The sequence below is a fragment of the Penicillium robsamsonii genome (genome assembly GCF_028829455.1).
Source record: "Penicillium robsamsonii strain IBT 29466 chromosome Unknown utg000007l_segment0_segment0, whole genome shotgun sequence".
In the NCBI taxonomy this organism is placed as follows: Eukaryota; Fungi; Ascomycota; class Eurotiomycetes; order Eurotiales; family Aspergillaceae; genus Penicillium; species Penicillium robsamsonii.
This window is the reverse complement of record NW_026643225.1, coordinates 1117295-1137647: the sequence shown is the minus strand read 5'-3', so window position 1 is coordinate 1137647 and position 20353 is coordinate 1117295. Positions and strand designations below refer to the sequence as shown.

At 50.7% G+C, this 20353-nt stretch overlaps 7 protein-coding genes across 7 annotated transcripts; 3 read left to right on the top strand and 4 right to left on the bottom strand.

The window, feature by feature from the left end:
- Positions 1-77: 77 nt before the first annotated feature.
- Positions 78-1710, bottom strand: N7447_010712 (bZIP transcription factor; the record flags this gene model as incomplete). The annotated part of the gene is made up of 2 exons (XM_057234974.1): positions 78-1403; positions 1453-1710. The coding sequence occupies 2 exons, from the start codon at positions 1708-1710 to the stop codon at positions 78-80; spliced, it is 1584 nt and encodes a 527-aa protein (XP_057081194.1).
- Positions 1711-2411: 701 nt separating this feature from the next.
- Positions 2412-4097, top strand: N7447_010711 (cytochrome P450; the record flags this gene model as incomplete). Its single annotated transcript, XM_057234973.1, has 3 exons — positions 2412-2712; positions 2776-2879; positions 2937-4097. The coding sequence occupies 3 exons, from the start codon at positions 2412-2414 to the stop codon at positions 4095-4097; spliced, it is 1566 nt and encodes a 521-aa protein (XP_057081193.1).
- Positions 4098-5206: 1109 nt separating this feature from the next.
- egl3 (putative extracellular endoglucanase/cellulase) lies at positions 5207-6864 on the bottom strand (the record flags this gene model as incomplete). Its single annotated transcript, XM_057234972.1, has 4 exons — positions 5207-6177; positions 6238-6335; positions 6399-6463; positions 6526-6864. The coding sequence occupies 4 exons, from the start codon at positions 6862-6864 to the stop codon at positions 5207-5209; spliced, it is 1473 nt and encodes a 490-aa protein (XP_057081192.1).
- A 1952-nt stretch (positions 6865-8816) lies between these two features.
- N7447_010709 (NRDE family protein) lies at positions 8817-9838 on the bottom strand (the record flags this gene model as incomplete). Its single annotated transcript, XM_057234971.1, has 2 exons — positions 8817-9719; positions 9773-9838. The coding sequence occupies 2 exons, from the start codon at positions 9836-9838 to the stop codon at positions 8817-8819; spliced, it is 969 nt and encodes a 322-aa protein (XP_057081191.1).
- Positions 9839-10466: 628 nt separating this feature from the next.
- Positions 10467-11595, top strand: N7447_010708 (HVA22/TB2/DP1 family protein; the record flags this gene model as incomplete). Its single annotated transcript, XM_057234970.1, has 4 exons — positions 10467-10495; positions 10559-10708; positions 10772-10934; positions 11029-11595. The coding sequence occupies 4 exons, from the start codon at positions 10467-10469 to the stop codon at positions 11593-11595; spliced, it is 909 nt and encodes a 302-aa protein (XP_057081190.1).
- A 1142-nt stretch (positions 11596-12737) lies between these two features.
- Positions 12738-17622, top strand: N7447_010707 (putative eukaryotic translation initiation factor subunit eIF-4F; the record flags this gene model as incomplete). The annotated part of the gene is made up of 6 exons (XM_057234969.1): positions 12738-13376; positions 13472-16462; positions 16520-16840; positions 16900-16983; positions 17040-17413; positions 17472-17622. 6 exons carry the CDS (start codon positions 12738-12740, stop codon positions 17620-17622), a joined length of 4560 nt encoding a protein of 1519 aa, XP_057081189.1.
- A 1063-nt stretch (positions 17623-18685) lies between these two features.
- N7447_010706 (universal stress protein) lies at positions 18686-20206 on the bottom strand (the record flags this gene model as incomplete). Its single annotated transcript, XM_057234968.1, has 3 exons — positions 18686-19393; positions 19444-19834; positions 19890-20206. 3 exons carry the CDS (start codon positions 20204-20206, stop codon positions 18686-18688), a joined length of 1416 nt encoding a protein of 471 aa, XP_057081188.1.
- Positions 20207-20353: the final 147 nt, after the last annotated feature.

Below are 20353 nucleotides of genomic sequence, written 5' to 3'. Positions count from 1 at the left end.
AGATGGTCATTCCGGTCGTGGCTCGTGATGTAGTCATTATATCCATGGGACAGGTCAGTTTTCAGTATTTGTGTCGGCTAGCCAAATGGCCGACGGGAGATCGCTGATCGCAATGCGGCATCTACATCCCATACTCGGAAGCCTGGCGCGCGGCCGAGGATTCTGAGGTTTGCAAGGAGTACTGGGCTCATGTCAGTGATATTGACAGAAACACGAGAAAACGCATCGACCGTTAACTCACAGTCAAAGAAACACTCAACATCCAGAGTATACGACGAAGTCGAGGATTCCGACCCATTCCTATCAGTAGGAGTAGTCCCATCCGACGAAGCATAGAGACTGGAAACAGTCGATCGGTCCGGCGAGAACCCATACAAATCCCCAACTAAAGCTTCAGGAACACCAAGCCTCACGGCCGACCCATCAAGCACAAGACCCCGATGCTCCAGATACCCCTGCACGTCATGACAATCAAACCACTCACCATCAAGATCAAGCGAACGAATCCTCTCCTCCTCACTCATCCGCACCTGCGTCTCATCCACCAATCCCTCCAAAGTAACAGCAACAGGCTCCCGCTCTCCACTCCAATCCTCGTCCCAATCCTGAATCCCGCCCCGCTGCAAAATCCGCACCATCCGCCGCAGAATCTTCCCGGGTCTCCGGCTGTTCTCCGGGTACACGGGATTTCCGTCGGCGTCCGCGCGCGGGAAGTGCTTCCCTGCCCCGCCGAGCGTGTAGAAGGGCATCTTGATGAATTCAAGCCCGCTCCCGATCTCGGATTGCAGCGTGCGCCGGAAATTGCGTCTTATGCCTGGCATGTCGTGGATGCAGGGGACTAGCCCGAAGACGCGGCCTAGGAGGGCGGGCTCGGTGCGTGGGTCTGTTAACCAGCGGTAGGTGTGCTCAAGGCTGAATCTGTGCAGGCGGCGGGAGAGGCTGGATTCTTGATGGCTGTATGTGTAAATTGTAGCTGTTGGGAGGATGCGGTTTATTAGTGGGGATGGGGAGCGGGCTCGGTTGTACCGTGGGTATGGAGAGGGGACGGTGGAGTTCTTTTGCGGACGTATGAGGGACACTTCGTAGCCGAATATGTTACTGTCCCTCGCTTCACCGTTGGTCTGCTTGATTTGGAGATCATTCTCATTTGGGAAGGTAAATCGCGTCTTGTTTATTTCTGTTAGAATGAGTTCTCGTGTGCGAGCGTGATAGTCCACGCTTGGCTGGAGAGTCGCATCGCCATTGAAACTATCGATTGCGTCGCGATGGGCTCCGCCTAGGAGATTTGATACATTCTGTAGTGTCTGCTCTAGTACACTAACGCGAGATTGGAGAGTTTGGATGGTATTCTCCTTTTTAAGGCGATAAGTGCGTTGCGCCCGTCGGATCTGCAGACGTCGTTCCTGTAGAGCGGGTCAACAATGTTTATATCGCAGGTGGACCGAGATCTACCTCAATGGCAGTGGCATCTTTGGCCGTATCCAATCTCGGCCGGCCTCTTTTCCGTACGGGAAGATCCGGAGCCGAGTTTCTATCGGTCATTTGGTCGGGGATCCCCGGTGCTTGGGCTGTAGGTCGCTTTCGGGACCTTAGGCGACGATCTGACTCGGCTTTGATCTCGGGGCTGAATTCCCTGGGGGTGTTTGTTGATATTTCTGCTTCTTGTGACAATTCCAGGTAGGATCTTGACGATAGCATGTCCAATAGCATCGGGGATTTCCCAGATCCCTGCATCTGCAGTTTTGAGCTGAAATGTTCAATTTGATCGGATTATTAGAAAAACATGTTGATGTGTTGAGGTTGAGGTTGATGTTGACGTTAATGACCTCGGGATAATTAATTGATCACTCATCCATTAATGTTAGGAGAACCTCGGCCTAGTGAGCGGTGTGGAAGACAGGGGTTCCCCACTGCTCTGCAGCTATTTGTTTCTGCAAAGTACGTACGGAGTACTACTGACTGCATGGAATTTATAAAATTATGGAAATAGTGCAAGTCACACAACGTTATTTTATTCTGACCGCTGAATACACAAACCTCCATGTCTTCTCTGGTGATTAAGACTGTGTGGCAGCTGAAAGAGATTATCCTTAGGAATATGGGACCTTCATGAATAAGAAACTACGGTGGACTCAACTTCGGATTAAAACCCACACCAAGTAACAGGTCCGAGATGTCAAACCAGAAATTGCATGGAGTGTGATACCGAACTGCCGATCCCAAATGACATACACTACGACTGTTATTGGCTATTGGTCCTCGTCTTGCTGAAGATCATGCATAACCCTTCCTACGGAGCATTCCCTGCCAATGCTTGGTCTCCGGGCTACATTCTTGCTACTTTTTTATAAATTCAGATTCAACTTGATTTTCTACATTCACTCTGAATACCTCCAAACTCTCCAACAGAAATGGCTTTATCATTCATCTTGGGTTTCGCGGCCGCAGCCCTCGTGCTGCAGGTCATGCGTATGGCATTCAACTCATGGCAACACTCGCGCAATGCGAAGCGTCTAAGCTGTGGCAGTGTGCCAATGTATCCGTGCAAGGATCCTTTTGGAATCGGCAACCTGAGACGGTCCCTGGCGGCAGACAAGGCCAAACTGTTACCTGAGTTGGCCGAGAAGCGCTACAAGGTCATCAGTGATCAGGAGAAGCGTTATGTCACGACATTCTGCTTCCGCAACCTCGGTCGAACCCACATATCCACCGGTAGCTTTCCTAGTCTTAGTCCCTTTCGTATTTGATGGACTAATAGGGAATAATATACTATAGCCGATCCGAAGAACGTCCAAGCCATTTTAGCTACACAGTTCAAGGACTTCGACCTTGGTCCTATCCGTCAGATTAGCATGCATCCGCTGCTGGGCACTGGTATTGTGAGTTGCGATCCCTTGTGTACGCCTGTCTCCAATCTCGGTATTGACTGTTTATAGTTCACCGCCGACGGAGAGGAATGGAGCCGCTCCCGTGGCCTACTTCGACCTCAGTTCACCCGCGAGCAAATCAGTCAATTGGAATTGGAAGAGAGCCATGTACAAAAAGCCTTCCAAGCTCTGCCCGTCGCGGCCAACGGATGGACCGCCACAACTGACATCCAGTCCATCTTCTTCCGTTTGACTATCGACTCCGCGACAGAATTCCTATTCGGTGAAAGCGTCGAGAGCCAGCTCGGCGCTCTAAACGGCCTGGACAGACCCGAAGACTCCTTCGCCGCCTACTTCGACAAGTCCCAATGGGTCTGCGCGCAGCGACTTCGCTTCGAGAAATTTTCCTTCCTCGTTGAGAACAAGGAAACCAGGTTCTCCGACAAGAAAGTGCAATCCTTCGTCGACGGAGTTGTCTCAAAAGCCCTAGCAGCCTCCCAGCCTGAAAATAAAGTCTCCCCTAATGAAAAATCATCCTACGTCTTCCTCGAAGCCCTCCTTGAAGTAACCCGCGACCCAGTCGAGCTCCGCTCCCAACTCCTCAACATCCTGCTCGCCGGCCGCGACACGACAGCCTCCCTTCTAAGCTGGACATTCCTCATGCTCGCCCGCCACCCACACGTCTTCACCAAACTCCGCGAAACCATCATCTCAAACTTCGGCACCTGCTCCAACCCCCAGAACATCACCTTTACCACCATGAAATCTTGCCAGTACCTGCAGCACGTGATGAACGAAGTGCTACGTCTGTACCCAGTGGTCCCCTTCAACAGCCGCACCGCAGTCCGCGACACGACCATCCCAAGTGGCGGCGGCCCAGACGGCCAAGACCCCGTCTACATCCGCAAAGGTCAGATGGTCTTCTACAAGACGCATGTTATGCATCGACGAAAGGATCTATGGGGCCCTGACGCAGATCAGTTTAAGCCTGAGCGCTGGATGGAATGTAGGGCTGGTTGGGAGTATATTCCCTTTAACGGTGGGCCGCGAATCTGTATTGGACAGCAGTTTGCACTTACTGAGGCTGGATATGTTATTGTGAGGCTTTTGCAGCGCTTTGACAAGATTGAGGACGTTTATCCCAATCAGAAGATTCGATATGGTCTCAATTTGACTAGTGCGCCTGCTGACCTGGTTACTTTGCGCTTACACCAGGCTGAGGATGCGTGAGGTGGTTGGGTTGCATTTTGATCTGTCCCATAGTTTTTTTCAGTCCTTGTGTTATCTTTCTGCAGTTCTACGAGGTCTTGGGGTTTCCGGGCTACTAAGATCTGCTTTGGTGCGTGGATTTGGGTTAGTTTCTTACTAGCAGTGTTACTGTTCGGGGTATCTACCTTTGATGATAATGACCTGGTTATAAATACACTTTTGGGCTTTCACGATTCACGGGGTGTATGACTAGCCTATTGATAGCCTATGAAGCTTTACTATTCATTTCCAAGCAGGATGCCTATGTAAACATTGTAGATCGAGGCATAGCATAGAAACATATAGCCGCGGGAAGTATTCATCAGTTTCGCATAGATGCTAGCCTGAGGCCTACGCCCAGATAATATATACCTCTAGCATGGACATGTTGCTGCACTCAGGCAGCAAGGCACTGCTTGCCTGCTGTCTTGTGAGTCAAACCTCTCTTTCTCCCTATGAAGCATACAAGGAGCTTTGCAGTAGTCGATCATCGTCATCAATGCACGATCTATCTTGCTCTTCTTCTAGCCTTCCATCACACATTTCACTAAATCAAAGGCAGATTAGCCTTCTAGTGGTAGGAAGATGAACCTTGCATGCCTCCTTTCTGTCTTGGGTCTACATCCATGCTAGGCAGATCGGAATAAGACATGAAAATACTATGCAGAAACCACAGTTATTCCTAGAAATACAGAAATCTGGTTCTATAAATATAACTGCAAGAGTGGACGGCTGCATATGCGGCCTTGTGATGTCTTTTTAGTAGTCTTTTGTTGTGGTCTTTATAGTGGTCTCAGATGCTGTGTTTACAAATATATATCTTTTAGATATAGACTGCGGAAAAAAGCGGAAAAAAGCATACTTTGTGCAAACGACTTTTCTATAACGTTTGACAAGGTCTGGAAAAGAACACGCTGTATTTGCAACACATTCGAATTGAAATTTATATAGTATAATCGAACTAAATCGAGAAGAAAGTAATGTATAAGAAGTAATGTAAACAACAGTCAACCCTGAAAGAAAACGCTCACACCAAACCACCCTGTGAATAAAATCTCCCCTTTTGCCTTGATCGATATGAGATAAATCCCTTAGTTGGCGCTAATGCACTGGAAGTAGTAAGGGTTCCATTCGCGGCAGGTGGTACCGGTCTCGCAAACAGTGGGGCCAGTCCAGTTGATGCCACCGCACTGGTAGTAGTGCTTAGCAACGTTTCCAGTAGAGGGGGTGCCAGTAGGTACCTGAGCGTTGGTAGTTGCGGTGACAAGAGTAGTTGGGGCAGCAGTGGTGGTAGTGGGCACCTTCACGAGGGTAGTGGTGGAGATGGGGGCAACAACGGCGGCAGTAGTAGTCTCAGCGGGAGCCGTGGTGGTTGAGCTGGAGGTGGCACTAGGGACCTGAACGTTGGGGATGGCGGTGGTGGTGGTAGTCTGGGCAGTAGTCTTGGTGGAGGTCTGGGCGGTGGTAGTGGTGGTCTTAGCGGCGGTCTTGGTGGATGAAGTAGAGGAGGAGGTAGGGGGGGAGGCAGTTCCGTCGACGAAGTATTTCTCGAGGATAGGGAGGTAGGTGGCGTAAGCTGGGCCATCAGCAGGCTCCAGGCTGTACATGTAAGATCCCCACCAGGGACCGGCAGCCCACCACTCGGCGCCCATCCAGACGTCGGAGTTGTCGGACATGTAGGAAAGCATGTTCTCAACGGCAGACTCGCAGACGCTGTTAACACCACCGGCGAACTCGCCGATGAAGCCCTTCTTGTGGTTCTTCTGCAACCAGGCGGTGGCAGACTCGAGGCGCTCCTTGCCAATGGTGGCGCTGACGCAAGTCTCAGAGGTGCCGGAGCTGTCGCCATCAAGGTACTGGTGCATCTCGTAGACGATCTTGTCCTCGGAGTCAGTAAGGGCCTTCATGTTGTCGTTGTTAGCGGTCCAGGAGTGAGCGCCGCTCCAGGAGTTGCCTTCGACGAAGATGTACTGGCTGGTGGCGCCAGCGGCACGGATAGCATCAATGGCGGCCTGGTTCAGGTCCAGGACGAGGGTCTGGTCAAGATCGTGGTACTCGTTGTCTAGGGAGAATGGTGTTAGTGGATGGTTTGATGGTGTGAGTTTGACTACGAGTGGCTTACTGGTGTCGAAGACGACCTTCTCGTTGGAGACGAACTCCTTGGCAACGGTCTTCCAGAAAGCCTTGAAATCAGAGGTGGAGGTGATGATGTTACCACCACTGTAAATGAAGCGTTAATATCATACCAATAACGGCGGGCAGTTCTGGTTCTGGTGCACTTACTATCTTCCGTAGTTGTGGGGATCAAGGACGGCATAGGCACCGCTGTCGGTGATGAACTTGACAGTCTATGGAACGGAGACCTGTTAGACCTTGAGGGACAATCAGCAGCGACAGATGTATCACGTACGGACTTGAGGGCGGCCAGATAAGTGGCATCCGGGGAGCCAGTCATGCTGGAGGGCACCAGGCGCTCCATCAAGAAAGGCACACGGAAGATGTTCATGCCGGCATCTCTCAGGATCTTAATCTGGGAGGTCTTGGGCCAGGTGTAGTCCTTGTCCAGAGTACCAGGGGTGCTTCCGGGGCCGAACTCGGCACCGGACTCGCTGACACCAACCCAAGTGAAACCATCGGCGCGCTTCTTGATATCAGTAGTCTGCTTGGTGGGAATAACGTCCCGTCCGCGGGGGTAGGCGCAGGCCACGGTAGCGGCACTGGCAGCCAGAACAATGTTGGTGAACTTCATAGTGAAATGTAAAAGAGAGTGAGTGTCAAGTTTGACGGTAAAGAATGTGAAAAGAAGGAAAAGAATGGAAATCAAGAAACCAGTCTCGAAGTCTGAATGAATGTGAATGAATGTAATGTACGAAGCAAGAGTCAGAGCTACGGATGTCGTCTGTTATATAGCCATGCCCTGGCTTGGAGGCGTCAAATGGCGCTTGGTGTGGATTAACAGGCAATCCTAAACAGAGTGGATTCATCATCCGAGACCTTTCCTATAGTCACTCGGGAACATTCGGCTTAATTATGACCGGGATACCGGGAAACGCTAACCCTGATGGCTGCAGCAGATGTCTCTTCTAGACGGTGGATCTCTCCACCACCGAAGTGGCCGGATAAATAGTCAAATTATTCCAAAGCCACTAGATCAAGCGCAAGCGACCAGAAATGGTCCAGAACTGTGTAAAGTCGAATGTTATCCATCAACCCAATCTATCGGAGATTGCCAGTTGACGCCTGGCTCCATGATCTGATGATATGTGGAGATGAGATCATTAAACGGCGTAAAGCTCACCATCAGCTTCTATTTGGCTAGTTTAGACGAGGCCTCGCCCTCACAAAGAGGTAATTTAAAGGAAATTGTTCTGATACACTTGCGGGATCGACTAACCCTTCTTGGGTGTAGCGGCCGAAAATGATGCGTCAAAGAAAATCAGGGAAGATGAGAGATGCTCAAGATGAAACGTGATGTGGCGTTTAGGTTGACAACCGTTGAGATCCCCGGCATAATTTGCCAAAATGAACTCGGAAGCTCCTTTGCAGGTTAAGGCAGCATAAGCTAAGCGGTTATCCACTTGATTATTAGTCCCGGATATAATTTAGAATCCGAACAGAAATATGGTTTTACTTTTGAGTGGTCTCACTCTTGTAAACAGTCAGGGGCGAATGGCATAGAATATACAGACATCTTATGTCAACAAAATTAAACCCCTTGAAATTATGCATTTACTGTCTAACACAGCCCCTACTTACCTTGAATTATGGGGCTCAACAGAGATCCATGGATATCAGATCATTAAAGTTCCGACCTAGTATCATTTTGATTGTTTAATCAAAGCTCTGACATTTAACTGGCAATGGCAGAATAAAAGGGCGGTGTCCTACGGAAACATCCCAAGCTCAGCTGGGTTTGTAGATCTATAAAATAAATTCGTGAACGTGTTTCATACTCCGATTAAGTTGTAAACAGGGAGTGATTGAACCACACTGTAACTCCGCACCCTATCCCCATCAATCCGGCCCAGTACGGGGAAAATTATGATCCAAAAAATAGGACAGTATATATCTGTAAGAAAGTGGATGTTTAGGAAGGGTACATACCATCTTTTAATATGTCCGCTAGGGATAATATGCCAATCCTCGGTGATCCGTTAAACCTTTTTTTTAAATTTTATGCAAAACGAGAAGGTGCAGAGTTGAAGCTATCGAGAGACTCCGCCGATTTTGGATTCAAATTGCGTTTTCGTGTCACACGGGATTCGAACACCCGTCGGTAGGTATACGTGACTTCTCCTAAAAAGCGGAATATAATATAACACAGTAGTAACAAAAAAACCACACATCCCATCTCCATGATAAAAGACCTGTAAGGAAAAAAAAAATAGGTAGCTTCTCTTTGATTGAGCGTGTCATCCTTAGTGCAGGGGCCATGCTAATCTTCTCTGTATATTTTCATTTGACCATATGCCCCGAAGGGCGAAATGATCTCCTTAAAGTTCAATATAACCGTTGTTTTTTGGCAGAAAACTACCGCCTTTTAGTTTTGTCCGCAAATCCCCCGGACTGTGATTGCATGGCTCCAAGTGGTCACGGTAGCTTAATTATCACGTGAAGCTAGAGGTTTTGGTGGTCTGAAGTTCTCAAGGAGTATGCATCCATTAATCAGTTATAAGGTCTAAGCATATCCAAGCTCATAAGCTACTCTGTGATGTTGAATTCAAATGAATGATCGCCTTGCCCGACCGGCACAGCCTTCGCATCATTGTCATACAGCGTTCTTTCAAAGTATCGCACCCGTCCATCCGGTCGTGCCAGGAGAATGGTTTGTTTTTGTGTCCCATATGATCCACAGGTATAACTCTGGTCAGGGGCTCCAGTTGTTGGGACGTCAGTCTCATCCTCTACCCGAGCTGCAGCAGTTCTCTCTGCAGCTTTATCATGATCATTTGCAGCACCGATGAGAGGAATGAAGATGCTCTTGCGCAGATGATGGATGTACGTCTCAATTGTGGCATTCTCCTCTGACAGTCGTGGCAGGGTATCAGTACTGAGAACCTCCAGCAGATGATCAATTAATGCATCCTCATCCTCCCCGTCTCCCTTTCGCACATGCTCATTAATAGCAGCCTCCATCAACTGCTCTCCGTCGATAATCTTTGGCCAGGTTCTGTCATCAAAGCATGTGTTGCTAAGTCCACGCGTCTGGTTCTTCTCAGTTGCCACCCAGGTGATCTGATCCATGTCCTCGGAGCGGTTCGAGACAATGGCCAAGGGCTCGTTGATATGTCCACACACCAGACTGAAACCTCCAACCTGCTTTGCTTCTGGGCTGGCCACGATGCCTTGTACAAACTCCCTGGTATCCTCTGACTTGTTGGTGGACCCGATCAACCAACTGTTGACGATGACGCCCCGGCTGTAGACTCCGATGGCTGCGCTGGTCGAGTCCTCACGATAGTTGGTAAGAACTGCCACCTTGCCATGCTTAGTGACCCCCATCCAAGTTCCATGTGTAGATCGGGCCAGGTCTCTTGAACCGAGGACATGTGTCGCTGGCTCTGGCCACCAGTCTGGCGATGACGTTGGACGATGGAGGAATTCCTAGATATGATAAGCTTGGGGCTCCACTCAGCCCACTCAGGGGGGGTGCTTACATCTCTGTTGTTGATTATGATCAATGAGTATTCCGGGTGGGCAGTTGAGATCAATGCGATACACATGGTTTGAGTTCCGAGGTCTCGAGATAGTTGAAGTGGGGGAATAATAATGCAGGGTTCACGGGTTTGATGGTGTTTATAGAATAGAATAGAAGCAATGGCCTTTGAAGAAAAAGGAAATATTGGAAGAGAAAGAGGAACGGGCCATAGAAAGGAACTAGTTAAGGCATCTCAGGTGATTGGGCCACTCCCTTGGCGACATGCACCTTGTCAGGCTTGTACCTCTTGTACCATATTCATAGCATGACATTTGGAGTCGTAAAAAAAATAAACCAAGATCTCGAAAGATATCAATATCAAGATATATACATCTGAAAAACACGAATGACTGAATCATTAACAATGCACTTGAGCAAAAGTGTCTCGTGTGACGTCAAGACGCATCCGTTGATTTCGAGAAAATGCAGGTCACGTCTCTTGGTTATCGTGAAATGATTTATGTGTACTATTTCTTACACTTCCTACTGTTTTATTTCTGCTTTCAATCATCATATACCCCTGAACTATCTTTGTTGCCTTGTCCACTCTTTTTTTGTCCCACTTGGGTGTTCGTCTCAGATCAGCGGGGCTGACTGAAAACTAAAAATCCCCAGGGATTTCTTCTCTCACTTGAATTCACCCAGGCTTCATCATGTTTGGAATCTTTGCGGACTTGCTGTCGTAAGTTCAAACCATCATACGCCTCAGAATGGCCCCGCAAGCTAACGTAGATCTATCTTATAGCTCGGTAATCACGATCTTCTTCCCCGTCTTCGCTTCCTACAAGGCTCTGCGCTCCTCTGACCCCTCACAACTCGCACCATGGCTGATGTACTGGGTGGTGCTTTCAGTCATTTTGCTGGCTGAATCCTGGACGGTATTTATCATCGGATGGTATAGTTCAACCCGCTCCGCTCAACAGGACCACAAGCTAATCGTGACTTGATAATTATTCAGGTTCCCATTCTACAGCTGGATCCGTCTCGGTTTCATGTGTTATCTCGTCCTTCCCCAGACGCAAGGGGCTCGCTTATTGTACCAAGACTACGTCGACCCTTTCTTGACACACCATGAGCGGGAGATCGAAGAGATGATCGGCCACACTCATGAGCGGGCCAAGGTACTAGGTCTTCAATACTTCTACCAAGCCATCGATTTGATCCGGCAGAAAGTCTTGGGTCTACCCCCACAGCGCCCCACGACCCCCCCCTCAGCCAGGTGCTGCTTCCTACGCACAATCGCTGCTATCGCGGTTCAACATCCCCATTGCCGGAGCAGGAACAGGAGCAGGAGCAGCCGGGGCATCCGCTAACGCAAATGATTGGTATTCTGTACTCAGTGCCGCCGTAGGCTCGGTTACATCTGGGAAGTCTCGGGAAGCGCGGGACGAGGAGCTTTCAGCCAGTGGCAATCTTCTCCAGCGCCAAATGCAGTCGATGTCTGGAGCTGAGAAAGCTCACTTTATTTCCTCGCAGCGAGAGCTGCTAGATCACCTCCGATCAACCCTAGCACAGGAGGAACGGAGTAACCCTCGGGGTGGGCTTGAGGCTGATGACCTTGCCTACGGCGTACCGTTGCGCAAGAATCGCAGCGAGAATTCCTTCGAGGTGGTTGATGATGAGGATCTAGGACGTCGCCCAGAACGAAAGACTAGTGGTGGATGGACATCTGGTTGGTTCGGCAATGAGCAAGATTCCTCGAGTTCATCTGGTGCTGACTTCGCGGCACGGGCTGTCGATGAGATTGCCCGGTCGCGCACAACTGGAAACGACCGATCTTGAGTCATGCGGAGATATTCCGCTTTTAACAGGGGGGTGTTAAGAGTAGAACAAGAAAACCAAAATAGAAATCCAACTCGCTCTTGCTGGGAGGGGATGGGATGAGGGAGGTATTGCTAAATAACATTTAAATCAAAGTTGAATAGAATGCCAGGTCCCAAATACAAGTGAGAACGGCCGAGGATATCAAGCCGAATCCCTCCGATCGGAGGAATAAGCCTTGCATAAAAAAGATTCACGCAGATGCACTGCAAGGACGGGGGAGATGGGAGCATTTGATAGCGCTGTACTCCGTACCTCGATGTCTACTATTGAGTATTATTGAATTAGGGTGCATTTAGAGGAGAATGGAGATAGCCTAGGGTTTATTTACCTAGAATATAACATATTAGTGTACTTTATAAGCATGTTGTATATCTTGTATAGAGCAGATGTAGATATAGTATGGGGTCACCATAGTGGCAAACGGGGAAAATGGGGCATTTGGGGGTGGACATTTGGGTCTATCAGGTTCCAGATGAATAAAGAAGACTCAGAGTCATAATAATAAAGTCATAGCTATTTTATTAAGTATTATAATTCCATTTTATGTACATTTATGTAGACTACTAAGTCACTCAACACGGGAGTGCTCCGTACATCTGTAGATTCTTTGTAACATGTGAGTGGCGTAGGTCGACATACTACTTCTCGACCTTTATTCTATTTTACTCTCACTTCTCTTTCGGAAATTTCTTTAATTCCATTGTTTTTCAGAGATTCTCAAGAGAATCCATCCAAAACACATTCAAAAGGTACGTTGGTCGGAAAACCCAACTCTCTCTCTCTCGTTCTGCCCGTTGTCCACAAACCCGAATAATTTTTTCCCTTGAATTTTTTCCCTCCCACCATCCATCCACCCTTTAAACCAAACCCTTTTAAAACATAACACTGTCGACCAAAACGCTGCTCTTGCTGCGTACCTGGTCTTCTGTGTATTTGGAAATTCGTTTCCTTTCTTTTTTCATTTCATCCCTTTAACAACCTGCGCAGTTAGGTTTGGATGTGGCCTTGTTACGCCTCCGCGTACTGACATCACCTTCGTCTTCTTTTTTACGAACCTTCTCCCTCGCCCTCTTCGCGCGTTTAGACGTACAACCTGTCTAATGAGCTCGAACCCTCCTCAGTCGGGCAACCAAGGACAAAGCACCGCTATCCCCGCCGCTTCGACCCAGCCCGCATCCTCTACCCCCCTGGCTGCCACCCAGGCGCCAGCCAGATCTTACGCCAACGCAACTAAGAAGTCCGCGACGGACTCTACCGCCGCACCCGTCACCGTGGGCGGTTCAGCGCAACATGGGCAGTCGAGCTCCGTATCTGTGAACGGCAAACCCATGCAAAATCAATCTCAACAGTCTGCCTCTTCTGGCGTGACCATTGTCAATGGAGCACCTACTGCTCCGGCTGCTTCCTCCGGCGATCACTCTCGCAAGCCTTCTGTGACGATCACCTCGAGCGGTACCTCTGGCTACATGCCTAACGGCGGTGGCCCAGCCAGTCGGCCCAACAGTCTCCAGTTCGGTTTCCAGCAGAGTTCTCCCAACATGGGTGCTCCTGCTGTACCTGCCTCCAACCCGGCCCAGGCTGGCCTTGGTGCCCCTTCGACCAACCCCCGTGTGACGTCTCCTCAGACTTCTCCTTCGCCTATTCCTCAGCCCGCCTCCAGCGGCGGTCGTCCACCTCCATCGACTTACCAGGCGCAAGGAAATGTGCCCAATTTTGGTAGCTTCGGAGAAGCTGTTGATGTAAGTTTTTTTTAAAAATATCCTTCCCTCTTGAGTGACTTTGGTTCGCAGATGTATATGGAGCGCGGCACACCTAGCCGCGACTTTTTTCCAAGTCGTTGTTTCGAACATGTTTTGCTAACATATGGGTTTCGATTTCACAGCCTGCACACGCTTCTCAGCACTTGCGTCGCGAGTCCTCCCAATCCACTCACAGCGATATGAGCAACCACATGAACAACGGTCCCGGACGCTCAGGCTACCAGGGTGGCCGCGGTCGCGGATACTCCCAGCCCGGCTACCAGGGACAGCAGATGCCCTACTCTCCTAACCCCGGCTTCCGACAGACCCCCAACCAGCCGCGAGGTGGTCCTAACATGGGTCCCCAATTCCACGGCTCGAACCAGGGCCGTCCTTTGGCTCCCTACCCTAACTCGCCTCACCAAGCCAACCGCAGCCCTGCCCTGGCCAACGTTAACCCTACTACTCCCCAGATGAACCAAGTTCCGATGGCACACCCCCAGATGCCTCAGCAACCTTACGGTTACGGTCAACACATGGGCCCTCAAGCTGTGAGATCCCCCCCTTCTCGTTCTTCCCAGGATCCCTGGCATCGTCCACAAAGGAACCTTACCAGCTCTTGGCGGCGCAAAGACAATCCTACATACTCTCCCAAGTACCCCGTGGATCTTGCGCCTGAAAGTGGTCAGTTCGAACAGATTCTAACAATGGTTAAATTTCAACAGTCCTTCCCCAACGCCTACGATCCCAACTACGCTGGCTATTACAACCCGACCGCTGGTTACTACATGGGACCGCCCTCGCCTCAACCTCGTGCTGCTGGCATGCCCTACAACCCTCAGTACATGGGACAGCAATTCCCTAACCCCATGCCTCAGGCAACGCCGCTTTCGCGCACACCCTCTCAGGTATCTACTGATCGTCCAGGTTCGAGCCTCGGCCAAGGAGCTGCACCCACTGGTCCTGCTGTCGCCAGCCACACCCACACTGGCAGCCGCGCATCCAACAGCCCCGCTCCCAAGCCGCACTTCATTATCCCATCGGCCAAGAAGAGCCCGATCATTATCAAGGACCCTAACAGCGGTTCAGTCAAGACCTTCGAAAAGAACCCCGCATCCCCGGCTCGTGCCACCCCTTCGCCTGTGAAGTTCACTCCTCCTCCCACATCCACTCCCCCTCCTCGCACTGCTAGCGCGTCTGAGCACACTCGTACCGAGAGCAAGGCGAATGCCGCCAAGACCGACGAGGAGAAGAAGCAGGAGCTGAAGGACGCCGTTCGCATGAAGATCCAGCAGGACGAGGCTGCCCAAAAACAGCGTCTGGCTGACGAGGCCGCTCGCAAGACCACTGAAACCGTGTCGACCGATTCCAAGAAGGATGATACTGAATCTGCCCGAGCTGCTATTGAAGAACTTAGCATCAAGGATAAGGCTGCACCCGTTGAGGAGCCCAAGAAGACCGAGGCTGTTGAAGCATCGAAGGAAGCTACCCCTGCTGAAGAGCCTAAGAAGGCTCCTGCCCCTGCTCCTGCCCCTGCTCCCGCTCCCGCTCCCGTGGACGACGAGCCCGACTATGATGCCATCGAGCGTGAAATGGCCGAGATTGAAGCCAAGGAGCGCGCCGCGGAAGAAGATTACAACCGCGCGAAGAAAGCTAAGCAGGAAGAGGAGAAACGCAAGGAGCGCGAGGAGCTTGAGCACTACGAGGCCAACATGAAGAAGGCCGAGGCTGAGGCTGAGGCTCGCGAGATTGCCCGCGAGAACGCCGCTCGTGGCGGTGAAGCTGCCGCCCAGGACGACGGCAGCAAGGATATGTTCGCTTCGCTGAAGAAGGGCGGATACAGTGCCACCGAGTCCTCCACACCTGGCGATAGCGGTGCTGCTACCCCTGTTTCGTCTGACATGGGCCCGCCAGCCAAGCCTGCCAGTGCTGTCCCCAAGAAGCCCGCTGGCCTCAAGCTTGATACCCCCAAACCCACTGAGCCCCTGCAAGCAACCCCAGGCATGAAGTCTCTACAGAATGCCAAGTTCTTGGAAGACCTCAGCAAGGTCACTTACCCACCATCCATCACCCCTCCCGACACCGCTATGAACGCTGCTGCACCCGAAGGCCGCAAGTTCCACTACGACCGGAACTTCCTGCTCCAATTCCAGGCCGTATTCAAGGACAAGATCTCTGTGGACTGGGATGCCCGTCTGCGGGACACAGTTGGTGACGCCACCGACTCTTCCCGCCCCCAGTCCGCCCGCACTCCTAGCATGGGTAGCCGTGCTGGCTCTCGCAACAGCGCCATGGGTGCTCCCTTCAGCGGATCCAACGCCATGGGTAGCTTCATCAACGCCCCAACTGGCCGACCTGGTCAAATGCCCCCTATGGGCAGCGGACCAATGGGCAGCCGCAATGCGTCCGGCTTCGGATTCCCACGGGGTGGTCCTGGTGGCATGGGTCCTATTGGAAATATTCGCCAGACTTCTTCCGGTGTTCCTGCTCGTGGTAGCTCAAGCAAAGGTCCCCGCACCGACAGCCGGCAGAGCAAGAAGCACGGTGGACGACAGGACGGCGTCGCACAAGACAAGTCGATGCCTCTTACCGCTGGCATGGATCTAAAGGCAATTCAAACCTCTGCGACTGGCTGGAAGCCTCGCAGTGTTGGACAAAGTGCTGGTGCTGGCCCCGCCCCTGGTGGTGAAGGCTACTTGGCACCCGATGTCGTGCAGCGCAAGGTCAAGGCTGCTCTTAACAAGATGACCCCGGAGAAGTTCGACCGTATCTCTGGTCAGATCCTCGATATTGTCTCCCAGTCCAAGGACGAGTCTGATGGTCGTACCCTGCGCCAGGTCATCCAACTCACATTCGAGAAGGCTACTGATGAGGCTCACTGGGCTCCCATGTACGCCAAATTCTGCAAGAGCATGTTGGAAAGCATGAGCCCAGAAATCAAGGATGAGAACATCCGTGACAGAAATGGCACTGTTGTGGCTGGTGGAAGTCTGTTCCGCAAGTACCTGCTCAACCGCTGCCAAGAAGAGTTCGAGCGTGGCTGGAAGACTAACCTGCCTGATAAGCCCGAGGGCGAAACTGAAGAGGTACGTGATCTTCATCCAAAAAAATTATTTTGCCCCTGTACTAATAATTGACTACAGGTTAAAATGCTGTCTGACGAATATTATATCGCTGCCGCCGCTAAGCGTCGTGGTCTTGGTCTTGTCAAGTTCATTGGTGAATTGTACAAGCTCGGCATGCTTACAGAGCGCATCATGCACGAGTGTGTTAAGAAGCTTGTAGACTACGAGGGTATCCCCGATGAAGCCGAGGTCGAGAGTTTGACCAGTCTGCTGCGCACCATTGGTGCCAGTCTCGATGCCTCCGATAAGGGACCCGCCATGATGGACGCCTACTTTGCTCGTATTAACATGATGATGGAGACACCCAACCTGCCCAGTCGTCTTCGCTTCATGCTTCTGGTAAGTTTCTCTCTAGTTCTTCGTCTTTTGAAGGGAAAGGAAATTAACATGGTTTGTAGGATATTATTGATCTGCGTGCCGCACACTGGAACTCCAAGGATTCTGACAAGGGTCCTCAGACCATTGTTGAGATTCGTGAGGCTGTAAGTAACCTTCATCACCATGATGCCCTATATCTCATCTCTAATCCTTGAAACAGGCTGCCCGTGCCCAACAAGCAGCTGAAGCTGAGCGCCAACGCCAGTCCAGCAACCGCGGAGGCGGTGGCCGCATCCCCATGGGTCGCGGTGACGCCCGCGGATTCGGATACGGAAACCAGGCCCCTCCCCCTGATTACGCCTCTAGCAAGGTTGGTAGCGACGATCTCCGTCGTCTGCGTGCGACTCGCAACACCAACCAGCCCATGTCATTCGGTCCGTCCAGCCTTCTCGGCTCGCGCACCAACAGCGGCCGCAAGAACCTCGGTCCCGGCGGTAGCCTTGTCCGTGGTAGCGATGACAGCGCCGCCAGCAGCCGCACTGGCACTCCTACCGGTAGCAAGAAGGAAGACAACTCCTCTATGAACGCTTTCAGGTACGCATTTCCCAAAATTTTCTCCCTTCGGAACTCCTCATGCTAATACCCTCCCCAGCGCGCTTGCTGCCCTTGAAGATCGGGATAACATGGCCACCTCGCCACCGTCAAACCCCACTTCCCCGGTGCTCACCAAGTCCCAGCCCGCGGCCGCTGAGCGTCGTCCCTCAAAAACCCCGTCTATCAAGGACGGCGAACCCACAGCATAGAGAGAGTCCTTAGGAGTTAATGATCAACGTTTCCATTTTCTTGGTTCACAAAAAGATTTCTTCATTTTCGTCATTTCCATCTTGTTTTCCCGTGAGGAAAGCCATGCGCCTTTGTTTTTTAATCGGCAGTCCTTTGCATCTTCCGACTGGTCGGTTTTCCCCTAGGACTTCTTTTATCACGCTTTTATCACGCTGGTTTTACTTTTTTTGAACTTCTTTCGAAAAAGAGACCTTCTTCATAGTGTACAATCTTGACATCTTTTTCAATTCTTATTCTTGTTTCTTGTTTCTTTTTTTCCATCGGCGGAGGTGTGTTTGAGAGTAGTAGGACATGGCTTGCAATTGGACTCGCTGGATCACTTCTACTTCATACTCTTGTCCTCCATATGCAAATCTAGTAGGGGGTTCTACTGTGCAAGTGCCAAATATGAAGAGATCGATTATGAGAGGAAGAAGAAGGGGTTGCTGATGTTTAGTGCTTGCTCTGTGCTTTTCTCTTTCTCCCTCGTGCTTTGCATATTCTCCTTGCTCTAGCTCTGCTCTTCTATTGTCCTTGCCCTTTTCTCAATACCCGGAGCACTACTCAGCTTCAATGTGATTGAATGAATGCTTCGCCTTGAGGCTACTTATAATCTCTTCCTTTATAAGAAATAACATATTCGATTATAAACCCTGTTCAAATGCACAAAACCTGACCACGGACTTGTTATAGCATGGATCATATCCTTAAAAGTTAGACTAAGATAAAATACGAAACCTAGGTAAGAATACTAACTACGAGTAAATAAATAGTTATAAATAGTTACAGGATATCTGTCGAGCAGTCAATGTCTAGACATCCATGAATATACATGGATATGCATTCGGTGAATTTCTCACTGTAGACACAAGAGGGGAGAGAAATACACATGGCCAAAACATAAATGTTTAACCAGGTCAGAACATAGCTGAGGCAAATAAGAGGGTATTGAGCTGGGGGTATAACTGTCAGTCTCGTCGCGAGGCAACGTGATACCTGACGTTTATTCTGTTTGATAGAAAAGACAAACCATGCTTTCAAGATTCAAGACTTCGTGTTGTCGATTTTGTCATCGTTTTCCGACACTTCAATCATAGGGATAGACACGGGGTTCTTGGTCGAGTGCAAATGCTCGTTCGTCTCGTCTGACTTGTCGACTTCGGTAGAGGAGTCTGACGCAGGAGAGTCGAAGTGGTTAGATGGAGGAGGCGAGGCTGCAGTCCTGTCCACCAAAGAAGATGGCTGGACACTACCTGTAGTAACGACGCTCTCCTGGGAGCTATCTGCTGGACTTCCAATACCCGGACTCGCCATAAGCATTGCATCGAGTGAGTTCCGGGGGTAATTCGTGTCGGAGTCATCGTGGCTAATGCTGCTGCGGTCTGAGACCGATAAAGAACTGCGCGAGGCCGCATTGGAGTATGATGCGGGGAGTCCAAGTGCCTCTGCCACTGCAGCCTCCTCATCTGGCAGCTTCGAGGTGCTGCTATCAGTGCTGGGGCTGGCGCCGAATATCTGACTGCCGCGCTGCTCGCTCATTTCCAGGATATGGTTGTAGCTGCGCCGTGTTGGGTCTGCACGGCGCTTTTTCTTTTTCTTTTCGCGCTTCGGCGAAGGTCGAACGACTATTACCGGGATGGGTGATTGCTGGAGGCAGTATTTAGAGACGGAGCCTGGGAGCAGACTGTGCACCCCTTTCAAGTTGCGTCCTCGTGTACCAACTACAAGCATTGCAGGCTCGTATATGCGGATCTAGATGATGTTAAATTGGTAAAAGGTAGCACTGGGGTTGGAAAGGTTACCATGCGTTGGATGATGCTCTCAACCTTGCCCACGGCAAGTTCCAGGACCAAGCTGATAGCCTTCTCATCCTGACTGTTTTTCTGGATCACCTGCTCAAATAGCTTTTCGGCCTCCTCGCGGTACTTTCGCTCTTCGATTCCGACATCGCTAGCTATGCGCGAGTCCTTTTCCACTGCTCGAAGACAGACGATCTCGTCCCCGTCATCTACCAGCTCGTCAATGAGCCATTCGAGGGCGAATTCGGAGTAGTCGTTCTGGTCGGTTCCACACAAGAAGGTCCTACTGCGACGTGTGCTCTGGTAACCTTTGTGTTTGTAGTTTAATGTAAGGGAGAAATCGGTAGCATCGAAATTGTCGAATGTGTCGAAAGAGACGCCTCGCTCGTAGGTTCTGCTATGTGTTAGTACACACCATTTCATACTCACAGTCTTCGGGAAGAACGTACTTCGGCGGTGGTGGAGACGGCCCTCGGTTCAACTGGGCAGCTTTGTGTTCCCGTTCCCTTTTTTCCTTTTCTTCCAATTCTCTGGTCGGGGTATCCCCATATGACAGTCGCTTTTCCTTGAAGCTCGACGAGCGAGTGGGCAACTGAGATTCTGCAGCGTCGACGCTAAATTGGATCGATCTCCGGTGGCTTCTGGGCTGGACCTCACCGGAAGCACTACGAGTGTGGCCGGACCCCGCAACTGGGATCGTATGGTCTCTGAATTCAGGCCGGCCTGCAGACTCAGACGAGCGTCTAGGAGAAGTAGGCGCAGACATTATGAGATTGATCTTCGGCGATGATGTAAATTAAACAGGGGTATAATGGGTCTGTTGGTTTTCCTGGGCCGTGTTGACGTGAATGAGAGGTAGTACTGTAACACGTATCAGCGGTCACCGGGTTGTTGAGGATTCCACAGGACCAAA